At 51.2% G+C, this 20,311-nt stretch overlaps 8 protein-coding genes across 8 annotated transcripts; 2 read left to right on the top strand and 6 right to left on the bottom strand.

The window, feature by feature from the left end:
* Positions 1-2: 2 nt before the first annotated feature.
* BO79DRAFT_178180 (DUF2462 domain-containing protein) lies at positions 3-677 on the bottom strand. Its single transcript, XM_025679968.1, has 3 exons — positions 507-677; positions 275-359; positions 3-202 (listed from the first exon to the last, which is right to left on the bottom strand). Exons 1-3 carry the CDS (start codon positions 563-565, stop codon positions 77-79), a joined length of 270 nt encoding a protein of 89 aa, XP_025537025.1. The 5' UTR covers positions 566-677; the 3' UTR covers positions 3-76.
* A 614-nt stretch (positions 678-1,291) lies between these two features.
* BO79DRAFT_210528 (GPI anchored serine-threonine rich protein) lies at positions 1,292-2,731 on the bottom strand. The gene has a single exon (XM_025682825.1). It carries the CDS (start codon positions 2,281-2,283, stop codon positions 1,528-1,530), a length of 756 nt encoding a protein of 251 aa, XP_025537026.1. The 5' UTR covers positions 2,284-2,731; the 3' UTR covers positions 1,292-1,527.
* Positions 2,732-5,250: 2,519 nt separating this feature from the next.
* BO79DRAFT_220194 (aldehyde dehydrogenase) lies at positions 5,251-6,909 on the bottom strand (the record flags this gene model as incomplete). The annotated part of the gene is made up of 4 exons (XM_025683480.1): positions 5,251-5,395; positions 5,472-5,914; positions 5,972-6,365; positions 6,443-6,909. The coding sequence occupies 4 exons, from the start codon at positions 6,907-6,909 to the stop codon at positions 5,251-5,253; spliced, it is 1,449 nt and encodes a 482-aa protein (XP_025537027.1).
* Positions 6,463-7,737, bottom strand: BO79DRAFT_39302 (uncharacterized protein). Its single transcript, XM_025689176.1, has 2 exons — positions 7,661-7,737; positions 6,463-7,596 (listed from the first exon to the last, which is right to left on the bottom strand). The coding sequence occupies exons 1-2, from the start codon at positions 7,684-7,686 to the stop codon at positions 6,924-6,926; spliced, it is 699 nt and encodes a 232-aa protein (XP_025537028.1). The 5' UTR covers positions 7,687-7,737; the 3' UTR covers positions 6,463-6,923.
* A 704-nt stretch (positions 7,738-8,441) lies between these two features.
* BO79DRAFT_154422 (protoglobin family protein) lies at positions 8,442-9,387 on the bottom strand (the record flags this gene model as incomplete). Its single annotated transcript, XM_025678750.1, has 3 exons — positions 8,442-8,880; positions 8,946-9,216; positions 9,273-9,387. The coding sequence occupies 3 exons, from the start codon at positions 9,385-9,387 to the stop codon at positions 8,442-8,444; spliced, it is 825 nt and encodes a 274-aa protein (XP_025537029.1).
* Positions 9,388-10,890: 1,503 nt separating this feature from the next.
* Positions 10,891-11,777, top strand: BO79DRAFT_39347 (uncharacterized protein). The gene is made up of 2 exons (XM_025689177.1): positions 10,891-11,268; positions 11,386-11,777. The coding sequence occupies exons 1-2, from the start codon at positions 11,086-11,088 to the stop codon at positions 11,707-11,709; spliced, it is 507 nt and encodes a 168-aa protein (XP_025537030.1). The 5' UTR covers positions 10,891-11,085; the 3' UTR covers positions 11,710-11,777.
* A 2,467-nt stretch (positions 11,778-14,244) lies between these two features.
* exg1 (glucan 1,3-beta-glucosidase) lies at positions 14,245-16,252 on the top strand. The gene is made up of 3 exons (XM_025689178.1): positions 14,245-14,763; positions 14,832-15,226; positions 15,282-16,252. The coding sequence occupies exons 1-3, from the start codon at positions 14,687-14,689 to the stop codon at positions 16,058-16,060; spliced, it is 1,251 nt and encodes a 416-aa protein (XP_025537031.1). The 5' UTR covers positions 14,245-14,686; the 3' UTR covers positions 16,061-16,252.
* BO79DRAFT_199927 (putative importin 11) lies at positions 16,239-20,144 on the bottom strand. The gene is made up of 7 exons (XM_025681453.1): positions 19,780-20,144; positions 19,615-19,715; positions 19,414-19,551; positions 18,345-19,360; positions 17,818-18,290; positions 17,579-17,767; positions 16,239-17,515 (listed from the first exon to the last, which is right to left on the bottom strand). Exons 1-7 carry the CDS (start codon positions 19,942-19,944, stop codon positions 16,445-16,447), a joined length of 3,153 nt encoding a protein of 1,050 aa, XP_025537032.1. The 5' UTR covers positions 19,945-20,144; the 3' UTR covers positions 16,239-16,444.
* Between the last annotated feature and the right edge of the window lie 167 nt (positions 20,145-20,311).

The raw sequence follows: 20,311 nt of genomic DNA on the forward strand, positions 1-20,311 counted from the left end.
ATAGCAACAGCAATAGCAACCCCACACACCTCCCCTTTTAATCAATCACAGAATCCCAAATTATACTATAACCCCCCTATTTCTTCACATTCCCCTTAGTATCCTTCTTCTTATCCTTCTTTCCTCCCGCCAACAACTCCAAATGTCCCGCCTTCTCTGCAAGATTCTTCTCCGTCCGGGCCACCAAACCCGCCGTGAGTTTCTACACATATCCCCATGATTAGCATTATTGAACCACCAAGATAAATAACCGGGGGAGAAGTGGAGAAAATACCTTAGTCAACTTCTGCTGCTTCACCAACGTCGTCTTCTTAGGAGCGATTTGTCTCGGTCCGCGCTTGGGGCCCAGGGCTGAGGGACTGCACAGGATTTCACAGAGGTTAGCTTGATTGATCACCATCTTGTTCCTGGTGTATGTGATGAAAATAATCCATCAAGACCCCCCCCATATCTCATTCATAAAAAGATAATTGGATGGATGGGTAGGTAAGTAGGTATCGACGTACCGCTTCACAAGATTCCCACTGTTGCCCGCGGGCTTCTTCTTGAGGGATCCTTGGACCATGGTTGCGAGTTTTATATTATTATGATTCTTTTCTTTGGTGTAGAGAAGGTAGCTGCCTGCAGCGATGAATATGTATATGTGTATGTATGTTGGTTCAGAGGTGTGGTCGCAGTCGGGTCGGAGAAAAGAAAATTGCTTATCGGGAGGGAGTGCGGGCGGAGTTGTGGTTGCTGGGGGGCTAGGTTGCTTATCGATATATCACGTGACTAGATATAGCTTACTACTACGGATGGAGTGCATAGTTAGTTAATAGTTAGCTAAGCTAAGCTTTGGGGATACAATTTTATGGTGTGTACATACTAATAATTGCATAATTAATTACTTGGGCACCATGTATGTGTATAAGGGAGCTAGCTATGTGACAGTGTTATGATCTGCGCGTGCATGTTGGATTGTTGGATTTCTTTTGTCATCTGTTGGTATGGGAAAGGGGGGCGCATGGGATGGGGTCGGATTCTTTGCAAGTTTCAGTTTAAGATGCGGATGCGGTGTAAGCCGTTGGTATGGATACATACGTAATAAAGAATAAGAGAGTTAGATTAGCTTGAAGATGAAGGGATGGAAGGGAAATTGGCATCTCCATCTCTGATTATCAGTCATTGATAGGATCGAGGGGGTTCCATTTAGATGAAACATTAGTGGGAGATCATTTACTGTGTAGGCTAGTTATCCCTACGTTTCTATGTGGAAAGCCTTCTAAGGCTGATTTACGATATACTATCAATTGTCCTTGAATGCAGCTCTGGTATAATACAATGCTCTTATTATTACCCTTGCTCATTAACTATGGGGGTATATTGTCATAAGTAAAGAGTCGACGAATCGAATCGAATCGCTGCAAACGTAAATACTCTCAACAACTCACTCGCGCTCTGGCGCGTTCTTGTACATACAACTGTCTCAGATAGGTACATCCTCCATCACTTTACAAATTCCTTAAGAATGCTGGATTGCTGCTCCGCTTAGAAAGCAAGGACGGCAGCGACACCGACGGCGACGGCGCCGAGGCTGATGGCGTTGCGGTCAGCAGCACCGGTGAAGACGGGGGAGACGGAAGAGCTGCTGGCAGCAGGGGTGCCGGAGGGAGTGGCAGAGCTGCGGATGAGGCTGGCAGAGCCGGAGGCAGTGGGAGCAACGACGAAGCTGGAGGGCTTGTTGCCACCGACAACAGGGACGGAGGTGAAAGTGGGCTTGACGTCGGCAGTGGCGGTGGCAGTCTCAGGGCAGATAGTGCTGGTGATCTTGCTGATGATGACGCTGGTCTCGGAGGCATCAGAGCTCACAGCAGCGGCGGCAGTGGTGCTAGTAGCAGCGGCAACAGAGGAAGAAGAAGAGTAGGCAGGGTTGGAGATGCCGAATTGGACGGAGTACTGGTACTGGCCAGTGCCCTCAACAACGAGAAGGATGCCGTAGTGGGTGGTGTCAGGCTCGAGGGTGGTGCTGGGAGTCCAAGAGTAGCTGCCAGAGTTGCCGATGTTTTCGACGATGGTCTCGAGGGGGACAACGTTGGTGCTGGGGCCGCGGAGAAGGACCAGAGACACGCTACCCGAGGTAGTAGGGTCCCAGGTGATCTCGAAGGGCTTGCCAGCAGGAACAATCTGGTTCAGTTCGGGGGTGAGGATGGCATTGCCGGTGGGGCTCTGAGAGTAGTCGGGCTGAGTGTAGGCAGAGGCCAGGGCCGCAAGGGCAGAGACGAGGGCAGTGGAGAAGAAACGCATTTTTTCGATTTCACTTTCGTGTCTTGTGTGTGATGTAAAGAATGATAGTAGGTAGGGATATTGGAGAGTGTAATTCAAAGAGTGACTGGAAGTAAAACTTCGTGTATGTAGTGCAAAGGAGTGACTACCGTGGGAGAGGGCGAAAATGCGAGGGACGTCAAATCGTGAGAAGGGAAGGAGAGAAAGAGAAGGAGGAGGGGGGAGAGAAACATTCAAGTATATGAATGATGGGGATGTGACAGGCGTAGGACAAGTCCCTTCACAGCCCCCCCTCTCAATTCCCCCCTATGGAGGGGATGACATTCACTACAACCTACCAGGCTCCAAGCCCAACATCGCCAAATCTGCGGCTCATTTCCCGGTGGGTCAAGGGAAATTATTCTTTCTTTCAAATTGCTGATTGGGAGCTTGCTCAGGAACAGCGTTCAAGACTACTGCTAGTGACCTACTATTGCATGGTTAGTCTAAGAGATGTCTGGTAAACTTTGAGAACGGTGGAATGTATGGGGCCTACCCTTCCCCAACTAAACCTTGCGAAATGAATAGGCGATGTCACCTCAAGGCAGTATGACTCTCTGACTGGCTTACACGGCGGTTTAGTCCGCTGTTAGTCCGCTTGGATCGCGTCCCCTCCATCGTGGATATGCTCAAAGATACTCGGAGGCGTGGGCCACTCAGAAATTGAGATAAATTGAGACCGCAGATACGAGGGATGAGCGGGGGTTCATCTGCCAGGGCGCTAACAGCCTAGCAATTTTAGGAGAGACATCGAATCAAGGCTCTCAGCGTGGGAGCCTAAGAGTGGGAGGAGATATTTACTGAATGCTACCACCTGTGGGTAACAGTGTATATCCGCCTAAAACTAGGCTTGTTATTAGTACGGAGTAGATCAAACTAATGCCAACGGTACCAAAATCCAGAGCGTAAAAGTAAGAGAACTAGCCACGAAATCGGCAAAATGGTACCATTTGACTCAGAAGAGGGTCTCAGCTCTAAGCCGGCGAAGCCGTGGGACATGTGAAACAATCATAACCTTATGTCAGACCAAGCCAGGAACAACGGAGGAACCCCGAGAACGGAGAAGGGAGGATGTTGTTGTGATGATGGCTAGCAGCAGCAGTCCGGAGTAACGACTGGAAGGGAAAAAGAGTAGAAAGCGAAGTTTGTTGGTGGAACTTGGCCCGCAAGGGGATTCGCGCAAAACAAACAAACAAACACCACCACCACCACCACCATCATTTACCTCCTTTCCTCGTCTTGCTCGTCCCTCTCCTTCCAGCTTTGTTTCACTTCCAGAAGCTCGAGCGGTTTTTTCCCTCTCACACATCTCACATTTCTGGCAAATAACATCCGGAGACTTTTCCATTCTCAATGACATAGCCCGCAGGGCAAATTACCTGGGAAATTACATTCATGTAAAATTTACGATGGATGGATCAGTGCCCCTCATAAAGTGGTGCTTGATTGGCTTCGCCTTCCGGAGCCTTGCCAGCTTCTTCCGGTCAGTCTTGGTCTGGCACAAATGAGACATAGACACGCCACGAGGCCGAAGCGTTAAATCACGAAAGTGGCCAGGCACAGAGTTTAATTACCACTTTCGAATATTGGGACCAGAGGCACCCAATCCATCTCGTGTCCTCTCCAAAAAGTCCAAAAGCACCAAGGAACCTGTCCGGTGTCCCCACCCCCGTGTAATCGGATAGTCGCCTAAATTGCTACGGAGAAACACAAAAAAGTCATGTTACTACTACTACCCACGTATTCCCTCCCTTTTTTCTCTCCCGCTGGCTGCAGATCAACCGATTATCAAGGGGGCTCGGAACGAGACATTCATTCTGCAAACTGACCGTTCTACAATCAAGTCCCGCAAGAGCTGTGATCAACATCCTCAATGAAGTCATCCATGGCTATGTTGGGTGAAGATTCTCCGGTTCCTGTCGCTCATTCCTCGTTCCTGACCGGGTTAGTGGACCCTTGTTCCGACTGCCAATGCCACTAACAAGGCACGATAACTGATAACATGCCTTCGTTTCGGTCTTCCGTACCAAGGGAAAATGAAAAATGACCCATCATACTGCGAACCTTCAAGGGACAAGCACTCCCGCAAGTATGTACCTTGCAGATCAACCAAACAAAAACAACGGGATGGCTTTCCATGAGCACGCCTGCCAGTAACCTTCGTGTTGGCAAGCTATCTCCGCTCGAGGCCAAATTCCGCTGCCCACACAGCATGTAGTCGTATCGCTTACCACGTGTGGGTGAGTGCAGGAATTTTCCCAGTGGCGTCGGAGACTAGTTCAAATGTCTCGGACTCCGATACCTGACCTTGCAGTCTGACTGCTCATGATCCATCTGCTGTGGATATCATAGGTGGCGGAAGCTTTCTAGTTTAGTTCACGCCATCACCAAAGACTGTCGGTGAAATTGTGACCAATTACATCCCGGATTGGACTTATCCGAAGACGTGCAGTGTTCTACACAATCCTCCGTGCACTTGCAGTCGTGCACAATATCCGACTTCCGGCGCTTGACAAAGCCTCCCAGGATAGTTACACGCTCTATTTACAGTAACAGTCGGTCGGTTCCTGGTCCGCCACCCATCAGCGAGCAGTGATAGACTACTGGTCCAGACTGTGAGAAAGGCTTGGATGCAACCGGGAGTGGCTCTTCCCGGTATCGCTAAATAAATTAAGAAAACGAAAAGCCAAATAAGATGATGTGCTTCGTATTGCTGGGCCCTACTGAACCCTGCATCGAGTGGGTATTGTGATCAAGGGTCCAGTCCAGTCCCCTTCGCTGTAATAATGCCAGCCATGGTCCCAATATCGAACTATTGGCATCGGTCTACTCCATGTGGCCTCTCATTCGTCTTCCTAGTGGACGACAACTTCCCAAAGGCCTCCAATTACAAACCCGACCAGGGATCGTTTGAGCGCTACGAGTCGGTGCAGTCCGCGCGCTCTTTCCTTATTCTACCCAAGTAATCGTCTTGGTTTGCAGCCACTCGTCGTAACCGGAGGTTCCTCCGAAGCGACCGTATCCGCTGCTCTTCCAGCCGCCATGGGGAAGAACAGGTTCGTCGTGCACGGTCAGAGAGTTGATGTGTACAGCTCTATTCATAGTCAAAAGGGGTCAGCAGATGGCACTTTCGGATCAGACGGAGAGCGATCTCGACCAACATAACTTACCCTGCTTCAATCTGCTTGGCAACCCTGAGGCCACGGAACAAGTTACCCGTAAATACGGCCGAAGTAAGGCCGTACTCCGTGTCATTGGCCAGTGTCACAGCGTCTTCCTCGCTGTCAACGACAATGAGGGATACAGTCGGGCCAAATGACTCCGTGAAGTACATATCCATGTTCTTGGCGACATCGCCAACGATCACAGGCCGCATGCTGCTGTTGTTTAAGTCAACGGCCGCGGTGTCGCCATAGACAAGGTTGGCGCCTTTGGCAAGCGCATCCTCTACCAGCTCCTTGTTCTTCTTCACTGCAGCAGGTGCAACGAGGACCAATGCCGGCCCGTGCTTGCCGAATACTTTCTCCACCGCCTCCGCTATCATTTGCTTGAACCTGTCTGCAATAGACCGCTGTACTATAACGCGTTCCGTCGACATGCAGATTTGTCCGGACTATGTTCGAATCAGCAGGCGATTCTATGCTAAACTGACCAACGTCTAAGCTCTTACATGCATAAAGGATCCCAGTGCACAGCACATGGCGGCCTTTTCCAGGTTGGCATCGTCCAAGACGATGGCCGAGGCTTTGCCTCCCAGTTCGAGGAGTACCGGCTTCGTATATTTGCCGGCAGTGGACGCGATGATTGAGCCCACTGTGGTGCTACCGGTGAAATTGATCTTGCGCACAGCCGGGTGAGCGATGAGGGCATTCGTGACCGCCGCTGCGTCCGAGGGACGGTGGTAAAGGACATTGAGACATCCCGCAGGAAGACCAGCTTCGCGATAGATGTCTCCGATTGCCCAAAAACACTTGGGGGACAGCTCTGATCCCTTCAGAATCGTTGTATTACCTGCGGCGAGGGGTAGAGCGACTGCACGGGTTCCAAGGATATAGGGAGCATTCCTACCGAGGTGATAATGTTAGCGACCATGAGACTGACGCGGAGCTAATGCCTTGTGGGAATGGGATAGGTAATATACCAAGGCGCGATTCCCAATACTACGCCATATGGCTGCTTGATAACCATTGCGCACTCTCCATCTTCCGAAACAGACGGCACTGTACCCTCGATAGACGGGATCCGCGCCGCGAAGTCCTTCAAGAACCCGACTCCCAGCATAAAGGTTTTCTCCACAAACATACGTCCCGCACCTGTCTCCTCCATCTGATACCGAATCAATTCTTCTTTCCGGGAGAGCATAATGTCCGCAGCCCTAATGAGGATATCCCTGCGATCGTACGGCTTGGTCTTGCTCCATCTAGGGAAGGCGGCCTTCGCGGCCGCGACAGCACGGTTGGCATCGTCGACTGTTGCTCCGGCGCAACGGTCAATCACCTCACCCGTCGCGGGGCTCGTAACGTCGAATATCGTCTCGGTCACAGAGGACTCGTTGTTAATCAGGAGCGGGATAACCGCGGTATTTCCGTTGGGGTTCTTGGCAATCATGGCTTCTTCGAAGGTTAATTGGATCTAGAAGGGGTTGGTCTATATGGCATTAGATTTAGAAAGGACAAGAGAGAGAGAGAGAGGGAGGGAGAGGGAGAAGAGGGTGAGATGAACAAATAGATAGAGAAGTGGAGAGACAGAAGATGAGCAAGAGGGTATGGGGTTAAGTTGAACCAACAAGCCAGGGCAAAAAAAGAATGAGGGGAAAGGGTCAAACAGACGGGGTCAAAGACTAACAAATGGCGCGATAATGGAACAGCGCGAGACCCCAATAATCTAGTTAGTCGCAGACACTGGTCTTGCTTGCATCTGCAGCCACAGAAGTGAGGGGGCAATTTTCGGGACTTTTCCCGACGTGATGGAGCCGAAAGATTGTCAAAGATTGTCAATGATATTGCCCTTCCGGCGCATGGTTTTGGAGGGCCCTCATCTGTGACTACGGAAGCTTCTGCATGTCTGCATACTAATTGGCAGGCAGATGTGCGCGTCTGTTGGAAAATGTCATCATGACTCGGTTGTTGAGTGGGGGAGACTTCCCGATGGCACACATTGAGTGGATAGTCCCCCTGGATCATTCTCCCACGGTTGAAGTCGCGACTCACAACTTCATGCGTTGCGGACCGCGGAATTCCTCCTTTTTCCTGCACTTTCCCCCCACCCGGAGATAAGGTTGACGGTTGTAACGCTCTAGCCCCCTGTCAGCGCCGCCTCGGCTGTCACCCTCACTAGTACTTGCAGCTGGACAACCCACAGAATTGGCAATACTACTTCAAACATCGTTGTTGTAACTGAGAGTATCAAAGCCCTCTTACCCACAGGAAGATTGCGTTAGGATCCTGCAGGTCCGTCCTCTTTTCCCTTGCTGCGAACGTTGGAGACACCAGATCGTTTGTCCCAAAGAAGTGTGTGGGCCTTACTTTCAACGAATCCAATGATCGTCAGTTTTTGGCCCCCTAGCGCAGCTGCCGCAACAGAAATTTGTCTGCTTATTGGTAGACACGGCTCGTGGCCTCCACTCCGGCAGATGCCTCAACTCGGGGTCGGTTGGGATTCAAACCAAAGTGACGCGATGGTCTACCTGGTAGCAAAGTTGCTGACAAAAAGCAGTCGGGGACCTCTGTGCGCAGTCTCAAAAGGGACTCCGATCATATTCTAGACTGCCGAGGTAGGAAGGGAGCGTCCATTACCTTCTGACTGATATACTTTGTTCTGTTCTGTTATTGACACCCTAAGAGAGGTAAGGAGAGGCATAGCCTCGACACCGAGTATGGACGTGCAGCGGATAGATCTGTCCGACAACTGCAGGAGAAGTGATGTCACAATATCTAAATCTGGATATCTTCAATTACTATATCGCCTGTGTGAACCCCAACACCATCCATGCATGCTCCAAGATACGAACGATTTCTTTGGAAACGACAAAACCAGGAAACAAACAAGATAACCGGAACACATATGCCTGACGCCCGCTATGCTCTTTAAACATGTATACCATCCGTGACGTTCTATTACCATCCAGACAACCGACTAGTTCAGTTCGACCCGGCCCAAATCTTGGTCTCCGATGCCGGCTTCGCCATATCTGCGAAGGGGCATGCCGGGGTTGAAGTAGGGACCGTGCCACTGTGAATGCTTGAGCGGTCATCCTCACTCGAGCTTGCGGAGGTGCTGCTGTTATCGCCCAGGATCTTCTTGTCACCCAGGTACCCTTCTTTGTCGTCAACCATAATCTCCGACATCTCGTCGGCATACTCCTCGCCATCTCTGATTCTCCACTTGGCGAAGAGGTCGTTCTGGATCCAGATGATCTTGCTGATGGCGCGAACCAGGGCGGTCTTGCGGGGGAGAGACAGGTGAGGATGTGACATGAGGGCTTCGGTGAAGATATCTTGAATAAATCCGAGGCAAGCGCCGATATGGATGTATTCGATGTTAAGCGAGTACAGACGTTCCTGGGCAGTGTGCATCATTCTATGACCGTTAGTGTCACATGATACTTTGTACACACTGACCGACTAAGAGATAGGAAGACATACCCAACTTTGTTCAAGTACCGCCAGAATTCCATCTGGGACGGGTCGGAACACAGCTTAATCAAGTACCAACGCAAAAACATCTTGCGACGTTGGATCTGGGGGCTTTCTTCGGTGAAGAACTCCTCAATGGGTGTATCGTCGGCGGTATCTCTCGTGTGGAAGGCACGAGCGGTGATGTCGGACTCGAGAAGTTTCTTATAGACGATGTTGACCACGGCAGGGATCAGGGCCTTGATATACTTGGAGCCTGCCACCAATGCCTCGACGTCACCTACATCCATGCGGTTAATTGATGATCGAAGGCAACGAGGATGGAAGTGGACGAACCTGAATTGAAGTCTAGAAAGTCTCGCAGGTAAGTGATGCGCGCCTCTAGGCGGGTGTACAGGGCTTTGCGGTCGACATGCTTCATTGGTCGATTGGGCTCGAGAGTGTATTCCATTTTGGGAACCTTGGCTTTGCAGGAGGGGTGTATGAGTGGATATTCGAGGAACAGGTAAGATAAAAGATGGCTCGGTTAGATCGAGAGGGGCGGTTGATTTCTTTTCACGAACCCCTGGGGTCAAAATGGAAGCTTGGAAGGTCGAAGATGGAAAAATGGGAGGACTGGGATTTTGTGGGAGGCATGGAGACATCATGCGATTATATAGGGTTGGCTAAGGATGCATGGCCACTGGACTGGATATCAAATGGGAGACCCAACGCATGGATGTTAGTCAAGCAAGTCCGACATCCGACCCTCCTCCACGCGGGAAGGGGGGAGGGAGAAGAGCGGACCCATCGTGATGGTGGGCACAAGGGAAAAAAGCAAGACAACGGGGTTTCAGGCTAGGAGAGGAAAGAGACCCAAGTTCCAACATCAGCCCAGACAGCGCGCAACGGCCACGGGGGATCCCGAACCTTGGCGATATTATTCCCTGCCGTCAGTATCTGGAGCCTTGAGGAGTCTTGGTGGTCTGATGCGGCCCTTTAAACCGACTTAGTGCAGCTGATGCTGATGGTTTTTTATTTTTATTCTTATTTTAATCTTTTTAGTTTGTTCGTCCTAACACGCTTACACAGTATCTATGAGATTATACCACCTTCTGCTTCAATTCTTTGATTACAGCCTGCTGTTCTGGCCGGGACAGAAACAAGAAAAGGCCACTCAACCGGCAGTGTCGGGCCAGACTCTTCATGACAGTCTGGAGCCGTGGGGCAATTCGACGCAGCTGATTGACAGCCTACAAATTTTCTCAGTAACCACGACACACCAAGGAGGAACAGAAAAAAGCAAAAATGAATCAAAAAAAAAAAATCATGATGAGCAAGAGGGTCGTCTAATTCAAGGCTCCAGAAAATTGACTTTGGAGAGAAGATGCTACTAGTGCAAACTGCAAAGGAAGCTGCCGAATGACACGCTCGCCCAAAGGTCGATGGCACAACCCAGGGAGGGTCCGCTAATTGATGGGCAGCTAATCGGAATGGCTGCAAATAATCTCGATGCTTCCCTGTAAGGGCGCCTAGGCGGGAAGAAGAGAGGAAGAAGGGGCAGCAACGCCTCAGAACATCGGGAATAACGCCTTCTCAGTCGTCATCTGGGCTCCAACCCTTTCTCCGCCGGGCTCAAAACGAGTCGGAGCCGATGCGCGACCGAGTCTAAACTTGGACCGCGGTGGTATTTCTCATCTTCACTACTAACTACGGAGTACCTACGGAGTACTACGACTTTCATCTTCGCTCGTGACCCCTGCCCCTGCTCCGTCTTCATGGAATGTCTAGATACATGAGCGAGTCTGTGGTCAACCGATGCATCAATTTGATTAACCAGAACTCTGTCTCTCCTTGCGACCAAAGTCAGATATATTGCCCCGTATATTAATGTGAGGTATCTCTCTCTTCTGTCCAGCCCAAAAAGTGTCGAGGATGTGATCTGTCGGGACGGGTGACTAAGCTCGTATCCGATTGGCTGTGCTGCAGGTGATCGCGTCGAACCGGGTTCTCCTTAAAACATCAGGCCATATAGACATATTCCATCCAAACTCAACCAACTGAGGCCTTCCGTGGATCACACGACTCTCGGATTGCCTTTCCGTTGTCCCTCCTCACTCTGACTGCAATGGCTGCTTCACTAGAATGCTATCGTCATCGTCATCGTTAGATGAAGTCTGACCCCTCACATCATCGCTGGGCACTTTCGCTTAGCCGGCAGTTGAGAAGATCGTACGGAGTAGTAGTCAATCTTACAACCTCCTCCTATCTTAGTCTACTTACCTTGCCATCATCTGGCCTGAGACGCTCCACTACAAGCTATGATGTCAACCTGACCAATCACTACTTCAGCGTGCGTATGGCTCTATTTCTGCTCCAACGCCATAATAGTGTCTGCCAGTGCAGGCAATATTTTCTTCCTCCCTTCCTGTGGAGTCGTAATGCTAATGGAATTGGTGCCCCATAGTAGCCGTCCGCGTGGGCAAACCATCCTGGGCAACCAAATCATTCCCAGCTCCACAGATTACAAGCTTTCCGGATGGTCTTTTCCTTGCAGACCGTGGGTAGTCATATTACTCACATCCATTCGCTCGAATACAACTTCTTTGAATGGCTACAGGGCCGTGGGCAACATACGAAGGAGGAGGTTCCCGTGTGTTCGAGGCCAGCCTCACAGACTTCCGGTCCGCTGCGGTCCAGTGCCGTTGAAACGAATGGGTCGGTCCACCCGTCAAATGGATACCTGCTACACAATTCGATACGCTGGTTATACCCGGCAAATGGATTCCACTGACGGGTATTGTTTCCCCTTGGGAGTGGAATGGCTAATTTGGAGTAAAATCCCATCACATCTGCGCCGACTCGGCCGGGCAAATATGCCTGATGTCCGAATATGGTTATCTGACCCCTAGCCCACTAGCCGCTACGCATCAGCACATTGAATGTTGATTGCTTCCGAGATGCAGGCGGCCGCCAAGAGCAGTGTGGCAGTCCCTACCGTTAACTGCCCATCTTAAGTAAAGATCCATGGTCTTCATTCGCTGATCAGCAACAGTTCCGTTCGCTAGATCTAAATCAGAGACCTCAACAAAGAACGTCGGACTCTTTTCCATTTGCCTTCCATTAGGGGTCCGCCTCCAATCACTTCTTGCTCTGTTATCCCAGTCCACCTACCGGAGAAAAGAGTCGCTACTCGCGTGCGCACTGACAGGTATGGTCACCGCTCTTTCTTTTGTTGATAGCACTCGTGACTAGTGACTACAGATGAAGGCGCCGCTGTCGCCACGATCGGCATTTCTGAAACCACCGTTAGGCATGTTTTGCTATTTTCTTGATGGTCCGACTGATAGCAGAAGCGGAGTAGCAGTCGTACGTAGGGGTTATGTTACTATGGGTCTCCAATGCGTGGTTCCGAGTTCCGAGAGACTTGGATCTGAGCTTTTAGTAATGGCATCTACGGTATTCGAGGTTTAAGGAGAGCAACAGCAAACAGTCACATAATCTATCTAAATCGAGAGCGGAAGGGTGGGTAAAACGAGACATGAAGCTTCTACCCGAAAGTTCGTGAGGTCCTACCACAGCCTCCTCAACCACATGGTCCATGTGCTCAACCTTGACCTGCGTAGGCAGAAGTCTCATCCGCCGCCCTGTTTGGGGAGCCGGTAAGTAATGTCCATCTGGATATGGCAAAGGAGTATTCGCCAACCAAGTTGGCACAAACAAGGCCACACTAGACGGGATGGCGGCGAGGCGGTCCGGATCTCTGAGCCGACTTAGCGTCGGCAGTTGGGTTGTTCATCGTCACCATGCTCAGGGGCAGGGCACTTTTTCAAATGTGGTGGCTCTTTAGTCCTCCGTTCTCTTCCGTATAACTAGCAGCATTCTTTTCTCCATAAGTGGCTCGGCCTGGTCCCCAGCCGCATACGTCAACCGGGCAATTGTCCGCATTAGTATCCGCCCCCTAGCCTCGAAGGAAAAAAAGCCGCTTCGAGTTCTTTATCCGAGTCCAATGAAGTTGACTCGAGCTCATGATTCGTCCAGGAGGCCTGTTAAACAGGCTTCTAGATGAATTAGGACTGGATTCCACCATTTAGTATAGAAGTGGGCATCGGGTCTTGGGGGGCCATAGTTCCCCTGAAATATAATCACAGTCCCCAGACTGATTCGATTGGTGGTAGAGTATGAGAGGACGGAGGATTCACCCCTAATCATTCAGGTGTTCGTCCACTTCAAGACACTATCGACCGTTGGAATCCACTGCGGCTGAGGTATGGAGTCCGGAGGAATAGTTAACTAAGGGAAAGCTGCTAGTCATTTAATTGCTGTTGCCTGACGCGAACTCCTGGGGCGTGCCTGGGAAGGAGGTTGAAGTAAGTTCCTTGGCAGGGTGGTAAGCCGGTCACTCGTTGGAACTCCTGATCTCGTACCATGGTCCAATTGGGGAGATCTATGCGTCGTAATAATGAAAACGCAACTTGTTTCGGATTTTAGACTCAACTTGGATGCGCGGGGAGCAAAGTTCCAGCTTGGAAGGGGGCCACGTGATGGGGTGTCACCGGATCCGTCCCCGCCATGTTCTAGTTCTTCTACTTGCTCTTGGGCTTTTAACCTTTCCCTCTTCATTCCTGTCCTTCGATACTTACTTTCCCTGTCTTGGCTCGGCGCTATCCTCTGGTTATTGCCTTCCGGATCTGTATCCTCTTCCTCTGGATGCTCGCCGGATCGAGCATCACACAATGACTTGCCACGTTGCTCGCGCGGAGATGTTTCCCACCCCCAGAATAGTACGCAACAATAGGCATCGAACAGCTCCATGCGGATGAAGACGACGATGGTTGCTCATGACGATGATACCGCAGGTCATGCGCACTGCATAGCAGTTGCATTGACCCCTGGCTATATGTAAGGCTACTGCAGCTATTAGCTGGGTTATTGGTGAAGATGTTACACCGCGGCAGAGTCTCTCTACCTTGCCTCACCTGGCCGACAGTGGCTGTAAATGCCCAAAACGATGCAAATGCCGCATCTGTGCCTTGAGAACGAGTCTTGGCTGGGCCGTTCCTTCCTCGACAACGCGAAATGAGTGGTAGGGCCCTCCCATCCAAACCATAGATGGGCAAGGACCTAGCAAATCTTGACTGCGAGTGTCCGGCTCACTCTTATATCACAAGTGCTCAGTTTCTCTCCTCCTTTCCACTGTTTATATTCTTCAAATCTATTGCCCTGTCAGAGTGACTTCACTGCGCCTAAGTCCACGTATCCTGTATTTCCATGCAGCCGGCCTGAATCGATATCCAGCACTTCAATAAGTCTTACTTCAGGGCTAGGTCTAGACGGCTTTCTGTTGTCATTGCGGTGCTGTAACGTTGTCGACGACACGGGAAAGTAGAGACAAACTGTTCTCCACATTTTCTATTGTGGATCATTCTCCTTCAACCTTATCTACTATCCTTACGAGCACCGCTTTGTCGTGCGTCTGCTTTCGGTGGGTCTCATCTCACGATCAAGTGCGGAGGTCATGGTTGACTTGGAGATCGATATCTGCAAACAGACCAGTTGATATTAAGATTTCTGCAGATCATTTGGCGATCCAGATCTAGGAGACGGCTTGTTGGTTGCTTGCGGTCGATTGACAGCCAGCGTGTTCAGCCTCCTCTACTTAAAGCAGGCGAAGTCCATCCTATCCGGTGCTGGCTTCCCATAGACGGCAATATTCCATTCCAGCCTTCTGATATTCTTCGCTGATTTTTCTACGGAACCGTATCTTCATTATGTTTGTGGAAGGTGTAAAGAAGGCGCTTTTGGCGTTGTCTCTTTTGGCTGCTAGTGCACAAGCTGTGCCACGAGTGTCAGTTGTGCCGGATACATCAAATTTATCCCTTCAGTTTGTGGTCGCTGACTTACTGTTGAGTATAGGCGCCGGCAAAGCAACGCAAGCTCTTTCGATTACAAGAGTCAGATAGTCCGCGGTGTCAATCTAGGTGGCTGGCTGGTGACCGAGCCATGGATTACACCTTCACTTTATGACAGTACGGGGGGTGGTGCGGTAGATGAATGGACGCTGTGTCAGACGCTGGGCCAGGACGAAGCTAAGGCCAAGTTGTCGTCTCACTGGAGCTCGTTCGTCACGCAAAGTGATTTTGACCGTATGGCTCAGGCAGGACTGAATCATGTCCGCATTCCTATTGGATACTGGGCCGTTGCTCCCATTGATGGTGAGCCGTATGTCAGCGGTCAGATCGACTATCTTGACCAGGCGGTCACCTGGGCTAGAGCTGCTGGTCTCAAGGTTCTCGTTGATCTGCATGGTGGTAAGTTGTGAGATTTCATGCGCAATTCATTTTTGGGTTTCTGACAGAAACATAGCGCCGGGCTCTCAGAATGGTTTTGACAATAGTGGACATCGAGGCCCCATCCAATGGCAGCAAGGGAACACGGTTAACCAGACTATGACTGCATTTGACGCCCTTGCAAGGCGTTACGCTCAGTCCGATACCGTCACAGCGATCGAGGCCATCAATGAACCCAACATTCCTGGTGGCGTAAACGAGGGTGGCCTCAAGAACTACTATTACGGTGCTTTGGCCGATATCCAGCGTCTCAACCCTTCTACTACTTTGTTCATGTCGGACGGCTTTCAGCCTGTAGAGTCCTGGAACGGCTTTATGCAAGGTAGCAACGTTGTCATGGATACGCATCACTATCAGGTTTTTGACACTGGCTTGCTTTCTATGAGCATCGATGATCATGTCAAAACGGCCTGTTCTCTCGCCACCCAGCATACGATGCAATCAGATAAGCCCGTCGTCGTGGGTGAATGGACCGGTGCTCTGACTGACTGTGCCAAATATCTCAACGGCGTTGGTAATGCCGCTCGCTACGATGGCACATACATGTCCACCACCAAGTACGGTGACTGCACGGGCAAGAGCACGGGTTCTGTAGCTGATTTCTCAGCTGAAGAGAAAGCGAACACCCGTCGTTACATTGAGGCCCAGCTGGAGGCTTACGAGATGAAGAGTGGATGGCTCTTCTGGACCTGGAAGACAGAGGGTGCCCCAGGATGGGACCTGCAAGACCTTCTGGCTAACCAACTCTTTCCTACCTCGCCTACTGATAGACAATACCCCCACCAGTGTTCTTGAACGGTCAGCCTGGTGATTTAACGTTTGGTTATCACCTCTCGAGATATCCATGGTCATTCTTTCATATTCGTTGTGATTCATTATTGGGGCTTAACCCGTCTGGTACTGATGTTTATTGAGTCTTGCATGCCTTACTATTATTATTACCTTTTCCTTTACACTACTTAGCAAAGTCAGTCTCGCATGGTAATTTCATTGCTCAGCTCTAAAGTCAGAGCTACTATCTATGTAAGGGGTATTCAACTATGTAGAGTATGCTATCCCATAAGATGCAAGTTACTGTCCAGTAGACGATATGACACACGGGCGAACACAAATGTCAAGTCACCAATCCCTCCCTTCCATCCCTTCCTACCATCCACAAGCCTCAACGTAAATCCAGATCTACAACAACCCCAAAGCCCCAAACGACGCAACCACCTCCCGATCAACATTAAGCAACCACTCCTCCTGGAACCTCTGCTCACCACCACACCCGACAATCAACGAATGCAATCTCTCCCGAATAAAGTCCCTAATATTGACCTTATGCAGCACATCCTCGTTATCCCATTCCCTACGCCGCACATTCTCCGGCGGCTCATGCTCATCAACAGCCCCCGTCTGGGCATTATTCCAGTAGATCAAGTAATCACTACCACCGCGGGGGTCGTCAGTATTAGCTCCGCTGCCATCGTCTGCGCCTTCGGCGAGTTCAGTGACGATGTCGGTCCACATGGTTAGATAGGACTGGAGGTTATTGAGAAGATAAGATGGGGGCTGAGAGTCCGGTCCGTTGATGGTAAGGAGTTGGGTGAGGGCCAGAGCGTGGAGCTTCTTCTGGGTGGAGCTGCCGATGTTGTCGTAGTGGAGGAACCATTCTGTGAGGAGCCAGGAGAGGACGGTTTCCTCGGGACTGTTGGTGGCGGCGGAGACGGCGGACGTGAAGATCTTGGGGTAGGCGAGGGCGAGACGCGCCAGGACGGAGAAGTAGTCTGTTTCGACGACGCCGTAGACGGAGGTTTGTTTGCGGTTCGGGCCGGTGGTTTGGCTTGCTTCGTGGGCGGAGTGGAGGCCTTCGAGTAGGGCGGGCAGGAAGGAGCTGTCGAGGAGGGAGCGTGTGATGATGCTGTAGGTGGTTTCGCTGCCGTTGTCGACGGTGTTGGCGCCGCGGAGGAGGAGTTCGACGAGGCGGGGGACGACGCCGAGGCGTTGCTTGGTGGTGAGTTTGAGGAGGGTTTCGAAGGAGACGAGGAGGGGGAAGCGGATGCGGTCGCTGAGGATTTCTTGCGGGGCGAGCAGGATGTAGGATTCGGCGATTTGGAGGGCCTGGGGGACGCTGTCGGTCGCGGCTTCGAAGATGGGGAAGAGGGCTGGGATCAGCGAGAGGATTTCGGGGGAGGCGGGGGCCGGCGTTTGCATTAGGATGGCGGACCAGAGGTCGAGGGCTTCGTCGAGGAGGTAGATGAGGGTTTCCTGAGGTATGGTGGTTAGATGGGTTGGGTGAGGGATGGATTGGAGGGGGAGGGGGATGCTTACAGAGCCTGGTTCTACGGAGTTCTGGATGAGAGGCAGAATCAGGGAGTGGTATCTGACGGATTCTTGCTTGAGGGAGTGGATCAGAGATGAAAGCAGCGTTAGGATGGCTTGCTTCATCAGATGCTCCTCGCCGGAGCTCTCCCATAGCGGGGGCAGTAAGGACAAGATTTGGTCTGAGAAGGGTGCGATCTACTCGGTTGTTAGAGGCGTGGAGCAGGTAGGGTGAGGATGGCACTTACGTGGTCTTCCATCTTCACAACGGCCATTCGAACTGTGTCGAGAAGTCCCATCTTGGTTTCTGAAAGCTCAACTTCTTGGACAAGAGACATTAGGTCTTGCAGGATGGCCGGTGCATACGGCAGGAACTCAGTAGGGGAGAACTCGAAGGGGTCGAGCACGTTCTTGAGCTGCCGTCCGGCGGTAATGCGGACCACCAGGTCGTTCAACGGATCTTGCTTGCTGAGAAGATGCTGGAAGATCTGGTAGATGGCGTTCCTATTGAGCTCACTGGACTTTACGGGGACCCACTGGCCCAAGACGATGGCTATACGTCTCCGGAGCACATTGTATCCTTGCTCCTGGATTTGGACTTCGGGCACAAGTGTCGTCTCAAGGAATTTGTTGAAGTCCAAATGTTGCTCCAGACTGGCTGCAGACAGGCCAATGGCGGCGTACAAGGAATCCTTCAACAGGACGTCGTGGTTATCAGGGCCTATTGAGATCGTTAGTGAGATGCTTCTGGAATGGCTCAGTGGAGGTTGCTTACTTGCGAAGTTGTAGAAGACGGTCAAAAGACGCGGAATGAGCAACTCCTTGAAATGGATGACGAGGTCAAGGAAGAGCTTCTCGGAGCATGACCGGATGGAAAATTCCCAGGCCTCGGCAATATCCTCCTCCTTCCTCTCCCACTCTTCAGGATCTTCCTCCCACTCCTGAAAGTCGTTCTTCCTGAACCGGAAGAACTGGGTAACGAGAAGCTCCATGACGTTGACGACGAAATCATGGGTAAACAGCTGGGCCTTGATGAGTTCCACGGACTGTTTCTTCTCCTCCTTGTCTTGCGGTGTCTGGTACTTGAATGTCTGCGCCGGATTGAAGGCCATCTTGGAGCAAGCCCTGATCAGAAGGAGAGCCCTAAGGCCAGTCTTCTCCATCAGGGACTTTCCCTCTGGCTCACCGTCCCCGCCCAATTGACTGTAGTTTTCTCCCAACTTGACTACTAAGGTCCAGTAGGACTGGACAAGCGGTATACTGTCCGGGAGCAACGCGAAAGATGCCGGGCGATCCTTAGCCATTTCGACGTGAAGCTTGGAAAGTTGCAACAAGTGTTTCTCGACTGCCCTATGGATTGGCTCCGACATTGTGGCGGGGCCATTGATAAATCCCAGGAATCTACTGAAGTGGGTATGGGTCAGGACCCAGAAGTCACAGACATCCTTATCGCGATTGGGGTGTTCATATCCGGCGATAACGAGACGACGGATGACCTTGAGAGAGACCAAGCTTTGCTCGATCACCTCTAGCAACGATGCCTCATCAAAGCCCCCTTGTTCCAGGTTAATAGCCCAGTTGTTCACCTTGTCCACGTATATGCTCCCCAACAGATGGAAAATTTCTGGAGAAACAGATTGTAGATTCGCGCGGGTTCTCTGCAGACGGGCCGTTGACAATTCTTTGATGATTTGTAGGAGGATGATAAGGGTCCGGGGCAATTGCAACGGGTTCGCGCCAGGCTGGGTAGACGAGCGGAGGAGGGCAATGAGTGAGGTGATAGCATCCGGCCTAGACATAGTCAATAAAAATGCAAGGTAAATTCCCAGCGCGTCCGCACTCACCAGTCCTGAGGGAATTCATAGCGCATGATCTTAGCGATCATCAACGCATTGTGAAGAGCCAGAAGAGGAGCCGGCTCGACGACACCCGCTTGTAAGGCCCTAGTCTTTATACGTTCTTTTTCTTCCTTTTTGATGGCACTTGAGGAGGTCAGTCTGTTGTTGCACAACGTATCGATCCGAGGGGGGTGAAAACGCGCATACTTTGTCGCAGTCTTTCGCCAATACTTGTCGATGCCGTTCTTCAACTGGATGATGGAGAGGTAGCGAACTTCAGGGGGAACAGAATGGTCCAGAAATACATCCTGCACTGCGTGAGTATAGAGTGGTAGGGAAAAGCACAAGGTGGAGGGAAGCTGAGGTATATACCTGAAGCGAAGTATAGTAACCCTCCTGCTTCTCCCAATTCTGGAGTTGCTGGGTGCCCGATTGCACCTGTTGCTGAGTTGAGCTAGCTGCAAGAACCAGTGCATTGAGAATATTATGCGGGGTCAGGGGGTTGGCCTCCCCAGCCAACTCGACGATTGGGGCCATTGTATGGTATGTATGATTGTCGGCAGCTTGAAGCTGTCAAGGAGGGGGATTGTATCTACTACTACAAAGTAGTAGTTCGGAAGGTAATTGGATCCAAACCGAAGAACGGCCAGAACAGGGCCTCTGACCACTTAGTATATAGATGGGACAGATATATAGGCTTGGTGCCTCAAATGCCGGCTGTCGACACGAAATCGGATCCTTTGACGGGGAAGGGAGCAAAGCAACAATGAAGGCCAAGGCAAGCTTCGCCGCCAGTCATCGGGCTTCACGGATTCTCTCCTTCGGGTTTCCCCGCCGAGGAGGGACCGTCCGGGCCATGGTTGTTCCTTTCCGAAAAACCCTAGGGCCGGACCCTGGCAGCTAG

This window comes from Aspergillus costaricaensis (assembly GCF_003184835.1).
Source record: "Aspergillus costaricaensis CBS 115574 unplaced genomic scaffold BO79scaffold_27, whole genome shotgun sequence".
NCBI classification, from domain to species: Eukaryota; Fungi; Ascomycota; class Eurotiomycetes; order Eurotiales; family Aspergillaceae; genus Aspergillus; species Aspergillus costaricensis.